At 35.7% G+C, this 9,838-nt stretch overlaps 1 protein-coding gene across 1 annotated transcript in view; it reads left to right on the forward strand.

Annotated features, from left to right (window-relative positions):
• The window catches only part of SYN2 (synapsin II), a 121,114-nt gene that overhangs the window by 76,717 nt on the left and 34,559 nt on the right, over positions 1–9,838 (forward strand). The window contains exons 7-8 of the mRNA XM_031555504.1: positions 2,265–2,407; positions 6,959–7,033. Coding sequence (XP_031411364.1) covers positions 2,265–2,407; positions 6,959–7,033 — 218 coding nt within the window. The remainder of the gene's footprint in view (positions 1–2,264; positions 2,408–6,958; positions 7,034–9,838) is intronic.

A 9,838-nucleotide genomic window follows, 5' to 3' on the forward strand; every position in this document is an offset into this window, starting at 1 on the left:
TTTGATCCTCACCCTTGCAAATCTCTGCTTGTCTATTATTCAAGAAAGCACCTCTCTTTAGAAAAAAAACCTACATATATTAATATTTTAATATTGACACCTTCTCAGGTAGTTTATGTGTTGTCCTATTCAGGACACTTTTTAAAACATGAGATGCTTTCCTGAAGCAGAATCTTGTTAGTTAATTTAGTTGACTGTGGTGAAACTATTTAAGAGTCAATGTCTGTTTGCACAAATAACTTTTTGGACCTGGGATTCTAGGGCGGTTTTGCCTTGGTTCTCTACTAGTTGCAGCCTGATCCAGATTCTTTCCTCGTTTCCTGTCTTAATATGTTCTCTGTAATTGTTTCATACTGCTATATAACTGCTGCTTTCTTTCTCCAAAGTAATTGCATTTCAGTGGTGAGTACTGCTGTTTTGATACCGCTTCTCTCACAATGATGGTCCAACTGATGTGATGTAAATTGCACTTTCATTGATGTCAGTGAGCATTTGTAGTCATTACAGATTACGTTTCTCTCATTGAAAACACTTAAATACTGTGTTTTATATTTTAAAATAAATCATCAGAGAATAGTTTCATCTTTCATCTTGAATCTCCAAAAGCTCTATGAACACATTTGCCACAAGAAATAGAAATAGAAAGCTGATTTATTTGTATTCATTCAACAATTGTGCAATTTCAACTGTATGCTATGATTTTTTGCCTACAACTGTTTTGCTTTATTTTTACTTAGTAAGTCAGAAGAAATCTGGCAGACAAATTAACTGGGCACAGAAATAACTTAATTACTAATTACTTAAACTGCAGTTTCTGTGGATTGCATACGTGAAGTATTATAATGTTTATACCATACTTTCAATATTCACTTCTCATTTATAGAAAATAGATCTGTTGGACAAAAATATCCAGCATATCAAATGTCTACAAATAAAAATTATTATTATTATTATTATTATTTTGCTATAGATTATTTTAAGTCCTTAAAGACTGAGTGCCAGTCTTTTGTAGTGAAATGCTTACTATCAGAGCCCAAGTAAAGAATCCCAGTTCTCCCAAAAGGCATTGCTAGGAGTAGTGTTTCCACTTGTAATTAGATTCACACACTCAATATTCAATTTTCAGAAACAGAGTTGAGACCAGGAATTGTATCTGTTTTGCTGGTTCTCAAATGACAAATAATTCTGCATCATTCTGAATCCAAGAGTTGAGAGCAAATACGTAGGCCTTTTGGCCTCAGTATGTGGCCTGACTCCTCACTTCACTGGACACCATTCAGTACGCAATTCCCATCTCATAGCTGTGGGCACTCCAGGCTACAGGTCCTCTTTTAAGTACCATTTGAAAGTGGAAGCAAAAGAGATGCTGGGCTTGCAAGAATTTGCAAACTCTTCTAATATTAGATAGTATGATACGTAGCAATCCCTGCACCCTTTCCTTACCTTCCTGAAATGCACTTTGGGTAAAGAATTACTGGCATTCCAGTTTCCCTCTCCTATGTTCTCCCAGCCCTAAGACTTTTCTTCTGATTCATGTTGTCTCCCTACTTCAGCTAGCTTCCTTTTAACTCAACTGTAGAGAAAAGATCTCCCTGTCAAAAAGTAATACTTCTGTCTCCCATCTGAAGTATGTTTCTCACTCTCCCTCTAAATCAATATTCCTCACGTTTATCGCAGTGCTTTATGTCTACGAAATTCTACTCCTAGAATGCCTGACTCCCTACAAAGAAGTAGGACAAATGGGAAAAGTGATTCCATCATCTTGAGCCAACCTTCTGTGTTCTATGTGAATGGGCTCTCATCAGAATGTCATGAGCCTTCATCTCCTCCCTCCTGGGAGATACATGACACAGAAGTGATAGTACGTGCTGGGCACCACAAACATGCAGTTACACGAGCAGTTTAGAAGATTATGAACAATCCTATAAAATTAGTGTAACCACAACTTCAAACATTCTGCTAAAAACTACTGATCTGAAAATTATCAAACAAAACTATTAAAAAATTTGAAAATAAAAATCCACTATCTGAAGGTTGCTTCCTATGGATGAGCAGGTAATACTTTGCATAGAAAATTAGATACCTTAATGTGGGACTGTTACAGAATCTAGAAATCAGATAAAATATAAAATGCCCTTTATAAACTCATGCTATCAAAAACCATATTTCTCATGTATGCCACTTGAAACTGAAGTCTACATTTTATTTCTAATTGCTGTTTTTTCTTTTGCATTTGCCGTTTACTTGTGGCATGATGACTACAGATCAAGGTAGACAACCACTACGATTTTCAGGACATAGCCAGCGTGGTAGCACTTACTCAGACCTACGCCACTACTGAACCGTTCATAGACTCCAAATATGACATCAGGATCCAAAAGATAGGCAGTAACTACAAAGCATACATGTGAGCCAAAAACTTATCTTTTCATCATTTGTTTGAAAATTGATAAGCACCAATAAGTTTAAGACTGTTGGATGAGTCTCTGAGTAGAAATGTGGTGACTCCATGCCTTCATTGTCATACTCTTCAGAAAGACAGTGTTTTAGTCTTTATGGATTTATCAACGTTTTTTTCTTTAAGTTGATTGTCATTGAGAGGAGGAGAGTAACATAACAGGTGAGCCTGCCTGAGTAGCGTTCCTGACAACTTCTAATTATTTTTCCATTTCATCTATATTTAGATGGCATTCATTCACACCAATTTGAATGATAAAGCTTTAATGGGAGGGAGTACTTTCCTTTTAACGTGAAATAATAAGAAAAATTCTTACCTTACGATGGCCTTCATATAAAAATGGGTAAAAATCTTTTCTAATTTTATAGAGAGATGTTTAGAGATCATAACTATAGGAGAGGCTAAAACGTTGTTTCAGTTTTAGAGCAGCAAAACAGATTATGAGGTATTAATTGATCTATGGTAACTGTCTTTATGCATATTTTTACTCTATTTCAACTATCAGTTATCAATGTAATTTGACATTCAATCATTTTGTCCATGTTTTTCAGATAAGTTAATTCATCTCATGCATTTGTTCCCTCATGCTTACAATTCTGAGGCAGGAAAAAAATACTTGGACAAAAACACACATGCATAAGAGCACACGTGTATACATAATCATACATCACTAGGGACTGTTGCAATGTTGGAGGGATAAGAGATTTCTTATGTGTTGACATTTTAATTAAAAAACAAATAAGATACATGCAAGTTCTTTATCAGTAAAAATAACTGAACTTCAAGCAACCCATAAATATAAACAAAAGTTGTAGTTAGGCTAAAGAAAATACAAAGAAAATTTTTTATATTAAAGACAGAATTATCATTAGGTCTCAAGTAATTTAGAAACAAGCAACAAGCTCTATTAGAAATGTAGAATCTCCTGTCCAGGATGGGGACGAAAGGGCAAAATACATCCCCTTAGGTTGATTTTGGAGAGCCATGTACTGTGACTCCTCCCCTATGACATTGCTGTCACAAGATCAAAACTCCGAGCAACTGCTTGCTTCTCCAGACATAAAAGTTGGAGGGGCATTTGTAAAAGAACATCTAAGATTAAGCCTCTCAAGAATAACTTAATGGTGCATCTGTCTCTTGATGTACATCTGAGTGGAAGAAAAGGCTACACAGAACAGGGGGGACAGTGTCACTGTGGGTCAGATCCATCCAGCAGTACAGACACTCAATTCTGCTTTGTTTTGAGCCAAAAACTTTCTAAATCTTGCAAAAACAATGTTGGAAATTTGAGTTGTACACAGTGACCAAAGCAGAACACTCAAATATACTGCAAAGATGGGGTGGTTTCTGGAATCCTTGTTCCAAAATCCCTTTTTTAATAGTGATGCAGTCCAGAATCTCTAGAACTCAATGTCCCTACAGAATTTCAAATGTGTTGGTCCTACCTCAATACACATCCTTTCCCTTTTGCTTAAAAATTAAAACCAAATGCTTCTGAATGAGTCCAAACCATATCCTGATCTGGTACCACCTCTTTCCCAGACCACTTCTACCTTTCTGTGTCTTAGTCCTTACCTCTTATGCCCTAATCTTCATTGTTCCTTGCTTTGGGTTCTCCACTGCCCCTTTCACTCTAATAGTGCCAATTAACTATCATGCTCTCCCTCCACTTCCACTCACCATTCAGACTTCTTTCTTTACCTCAGACTTCTTTCTTTGTCTCAGACCTTTTCATGTAGCCTCTTCAAGGCTAGGACAGTGCTTTTCTCTCTCATGGGTGCTTTGATGCACAAATTTCTTGTACTCCACTACGTATCTCTCACTTCTGTTGTTTATAATACACAGAGTTGATTTGTCTTACAGTTCCCAAGTGTCCCAGTCTTAGCAGTAAAGCCCAGCCATTGATGGTTGGAACACACCCCTGGGTAGCAGTAATCAGAATGCAGGGTCAGTAATTTGACAGTTCATTCTTTGTGGTAGAACCTGAACCACTGCATTTAATAGGATAGAGTCCTATTTTTTTTTTCTTTAAATTAAAATTCTATTTAGTCTCTAATAATTATTGTATTAGTCAGCCATGGCAAATTTATAATTTTTTAACAAGAATGTTTCTTCTTCACAAAAGAAGCAGTTGGTCTAAGGATCAGAGAAGAAAAAAAGAAGAAAAAGCAATTAAAATGGCAGCCTGTTTCTGCTAACTTTATTTATTTTTACGCTTCTGTTCCCTCAGAAACTATGAGTTCATCCAGATGCTAAAAGCCTGGCCATCGTTTTTTCTCTCTACTTTCTTTCATATGGTTAGATCACAAGAAATGAAATATTGATTCATTTTTACAAAGCATTGTGAAAGGAGATTTACCAAATGTCTATAAAATTCTTCATATGCATACATATGCATTATGTCAGTAGTATATTGTTTTACAGCTGGTTCTCATTTTGTTCTCTCACACAGGAACAGAGTACTTAGAGAGCAACCACAAAAAATACAAGCCAAGCAATTGTTTTTCTAGTTTAAAGAGTTATGAAGAGTTTCATTTTTACAGTTCTGTGGGAAATTGTGGTATAAGTGGATCCATGACTCAGAAAACACTGGTGCTTATCATCTGTCAGCAAAGATTATAGCCAAAATGCAACATTGGATCTCTCTAAATACACAGCTCCTCAAAACATTTTGTGATGCATGCTTAACAGCACCTGGTACCATTACAGAATTCATCTGACTTCAAGGAAATAGAGTTTAAAGGATCAAATAGAACGAAAAAAAACACAAACACAAAAATGCTATCTTTAAATCTCTTCTCCAAATGTAATAAACTGAATGCACAACAATGTACTTTGACCATAACTTCAATTAAAAAAAAGTAGAGCAACAATGCTGTAGTAACAAGCTGCTAAATAGACTACCTACACAAGAATTGTTGGTAGATCTTTCTACTTATTTTGTGACAATACTCGTCCAGACAATTTGGAATGCATGGTTCAGATAGTACTAAACAAACCAAAGAGCTGCTGGAAAAGAGAAAGGTCAAGTTATGATACATAGCAATCATAATTCCTCTTTTTTCCAACTTTAAAACAGTTTTTCTTCATGTTTACAAACACCAAATCAAGCAAAAGCATGTAAAACCTAAGTGCAAAGCATTCAATTATTTTGGAGTTGGTTTATTATTTAGAATTCAGTGAAAAAGGAGGAAATGATGTGGATGGGGCTGTGAGCAACCTGGTTTGGAAGGAGGTATCCCTGCCTGGAGCGGAGGGCTGGAACTACATGATCTTAAAGGTCCCTTCCAACCCAAACCATTCTATGATTTTATGATCTTCTCTACTTAACAGTGCTAAGATTACCTCAGTGCAGCTGAGCATCTTCAACTGAATTCTTGCTAGGATTTTTTTTCTAAATTTCGCTTCCTAAAAGACACCTTAAATTGTACATGCTAAGGAATGACTTTTGAGAAGTCTTAAACAGAGTTCAGTCATGATTTCTAAGAAGTAAAATCTGTAGAATGTATGTGGAGTAATAGTGAACTTAAACACTTCAGCTGTTCTGTAGGTACACGCACACATATAAATATCACTTTTTAAAGCCTTATTACTGAGAAAGGTTACCTTAAATACAGCACTGAGTGTGGACCTTCCCTTTTCGTTATTCTCTCATAACAAAAAAATAAGGCATATTAAAACTGTATGCTTTAAAATTCAGTTAATTTTATGAGGCTTCCACAGAAAGGTTGACATTCCCCCACAATTGCTACTGACCCTTGTAATTAGATCAATAAAAATTGACAGAAAACTATTGCTGCTGCCTCGTCAACTTTTTACAAATATTTCTGTTACACTTCTAAGTAGAAACACTTCATGATTTGTGTCCTAAGCCTATTCCCAAAACATCGTTTAGGTTTCAGAAAAGAGCAATCTTCTCATACCTATTAACCAACCTGGTGTCTGAGGAGGAAAAAAATATATATTTTTTATTTCTTACTGATAAAATAAAAGATAGTATGCTTGAAAGAAGATGTTTAGATTATATTCACAAACTAGCAAGGTGTGAAAATTGGAGGAGAAACCAAAATCAAGCTCTAGAACAGATTGGAGGTGTTCAAAACTGACGTCTTGACTTTCAAGTGTTGGGACCTAAATCTGCATTGGTATGGATCGGAAATGAGAAGTTGAAGCTTCAGTTCCTTGACGTTTGTGTTATTGGCATGTTACAGGTTATTCAATCAATTTACAACTGATAAAATCTTACTGTTAACACTTGCACTTAATCATAGTTTTAAAATTTTTCTTAAGTGAACTAATGGGGAACAAAAATTTCATTGTCATGCATCATAACATTGTGAACTCTGTTAAAATTCATCATGTTTTAGATATTATATTGTAAGCTGCCAAATACAAAAACATGTAAATGCTGCCTTAGTATCCTTGTGAAAAACAGAATAATTTAGGAGGTAGGAAAATATAAAACCACTGGCTCTCTTTGTAATGTTTTTCCCCTTTCAGGAGGACTTCCATATCTGGAAACTGGAAGACAAACACAGGCTCTGCAATGTTGGAACAAATTGCTATGTCAGATAAGTAAGTCAAGTCTCATGTAAAAGGTAATTAAAAAAAAAACAAAAGAATTTTAAGTCTCTTTTTTTAAATCACATTGGTGTGCAGTTTACAGTAGATGAAGCTCCTCTGTTCATTTTGGAAAAAAAAAACAAACTTGGAACTAGATGAAAAAAACATGAGATAAGTGTTTCCCTATGTGTTGTCTCAGCTAAGTATCCAAGCTAACTATCAGGCTTACATGTTTACAGGCACTCTTGAGCTCCTAAATATATATCTGCACCTAGAAAACTACTGGAATTCCCTTCATAGTATGCCTTTTTCAGATTCAACCTACCAGTCATTTCCTCTGGTTCATTTGACCTCTTTTACTTTACTCCACGTCACAGTGTTTAAACTTCTCCTATATCACATGATGTAACAAAGTGATTTGGTCTTAATTTTACCTATTTAAATTATATTTCTCTTTTCTACTAAATTGCTTATTTGTCATTATTGAATCTTCTGGTCAACTGCACTGTGAGTCTTTCTGCCCAGATGCTGGGATATAACAAACCTTTTTTCTCCTCGTGTCATCATTCCTGCTTTGTACTTTGTTTTATTGTGCTTTTCTCTCTCATCCTTGTTCCGGATACTTCTTAGCAATTTGGTAAATCAGTCTGCAGTACATTTTGAAGCCTCACTCTGCTACTGCTCAATGCTGCTCATTTTCTCCTATCGCAAAATATAGGCTCTTTTACGTGCAGAGCAAAGCTGTGGTGCTTTTTATGGCTATGAATTTTATTTTGTTCACCTTCTGCAAAGGTTTCTCTTTCACATTACAGCTTTATTTTCCCTAAATGTACTCCAATCTGTCAATACATCTACAAATGTTGAAAGCTCTGTACAGTAGAAGTGTAATCTAAATGGTGCTTCAAAGTTCAACAACAGTCTTTTTCTGTTGTTTGGTTGGCTGGTTTTGTATTGGTTTTTTTTTATTTTTTTCTTTTTTTCTTTTTTTTCTTTTTTCTTTTTTTTTTTCTTTTTCTTAAATCTGGACCTACAATTACTTGTAGCTGAGAGAAACTGAACTGAACCATTGCCTGCCCTAAGAAAGGTGAAAACAAATAAGACGGGAATTACAACTCCCTGCTGTCCAACCCCAGTCTAGACTGTGTCCTCACTGATGTCCCCTCTGGGGATGGAGTGGAGCCACATTATTTTCTCATTCTCATTCCCTCCCACCTTCCTTTAGACTGTGAGGTTATGCCTTCACTAAGAGGGAAAGAGTGTGCTTTACTCTGCGTAATTACAGTCCATGAACTACTTCTCTGTAAAAAAACAAGCACTTTAATTTGGCCATAAGGAAAACTAAATAGTATCAAGCATGGGCAATGAGTACAAAATGCACAGCCACCTCACTGTAAATGCTCTGTGCTGCTTTGGTTCTGCTTCCACATTTGAATGTAACATAATTAAACCGTATCAATATATTCACTTTAAAAAACACTAGCAACAAACCAGAACTTTTATGCCGATGAAGACAAAAGCATAGAAAAAAGGGATGTGTTCTCGTAACAGCAAGGCTGTGCCATAATTTTAGTCTGATTACATACGAAGCAAAAAAAGGAAGTAAAAGCAAATTGAAGTTTTCTGAAGAGCTGAAGGACTTTAAAGGCACACCAGAAGCAGTCAAATCTGATGCATGTGCACTTCAAGGCATTTATAATACATCTCATGATTTAGAAAGAAGTGTTTTGAAAGCACTGCCTGAGTCAACATTGCTGACTGAACACAAATGTTAGTCTAGAAATTTAGTAAAGAGGAATGTGGAGCAGTAAGGGATGATGTGAGGCAGAGAACAAGCAAATTTCAATGTTATATATTCTTACCAAGCCTTTCATTTCAGAGAGGCACTGCTCCCCAGGTGGGCCAGCAGAACACAGACTTACTGAAGTTGTGCACACCTCACAGTTCATGTCAGACAGTACTTTGTTAGCTGCCAGTTCAGAGGATGCTGCGTGCTACACTGATTCTGAGAAGATAAGGACCATGGCCTCTGGTCAAACCTGCTGTGCAAGCCTTGGGTTTAAAACACTCCAGGGTAGTCTACTCAAGACCTCTCTTTCCAAATGCAGTTTCTCCAGCTGTGTTTGTTGGAAGAAGATTGACTACTAAATATGTTCTTATTTAAATCTGATTAATTGTTCAGTTTCTTAAAGAAAACATCTTCTTTTTTTTCACAGAAACTTTAATTATTTGCTCTTAAAGGCAAGTTTTACTGTCCTCGTGGCTTGCTAAGATATTTTAGATGGTGGTGGTATTTTAGAGCAGAAACAAACGTTGTTTATAAACAAATGTGTGCAAGCAGTCCAGCCAATCAGTGCATCTACAGATGCTGAAATTGTCAGGACTCCAAAAAAACAACTCACTTTGGACAAAACATTTTTCTCACAGGAAAAAAAATATTTGCTAAAATATTACCATCAGGATTTTTTTCAAACAGTTGTACTGATTTCATTTTATTCTGCTTAAAAGATTTTTTTTTTTCCCATGAGAACAGAAAATATGGAGAGTGTGATCTAATAAGTTTACTTGGAAAGGGGACCATTACTAAAGATACTTTTATATGAATAAGACTCACAGCCCAGCAATGAGTTTCTTTTCATCCTACAATGAAGTCAAATGCTGTGTTTATAAGATTTTTTTTTTTTGCAATGGAAAATAATGTGGCATATTTATCATCATGGCTTAAAGGCTGGATCAGAAGAGGGTCTATAAAAGGAAATAGCCCTTATTCATACTAGCCAATGAAAGAAAAAAGTCTATGATAAATGACTGCTTTAAAAC

The sequence above is a fragment of the Meleagris gallopavo genome, chromosome 14 (assembly GCF_000146605.3).
Source record: "Meleagris gallopavo isolate NT-WF06-2002-E0010 breed Aviagen turkey brand Nicholas breeding stock chromosome 14, Turkey_5.1, whole genome shotgun sequence".
Taxonomy (NCBI): Eukaryota; Metazoa; Chordata; class Aves; order Galliformes; family Phasianidae; genus Meleagris; species Meleagris gallopavo.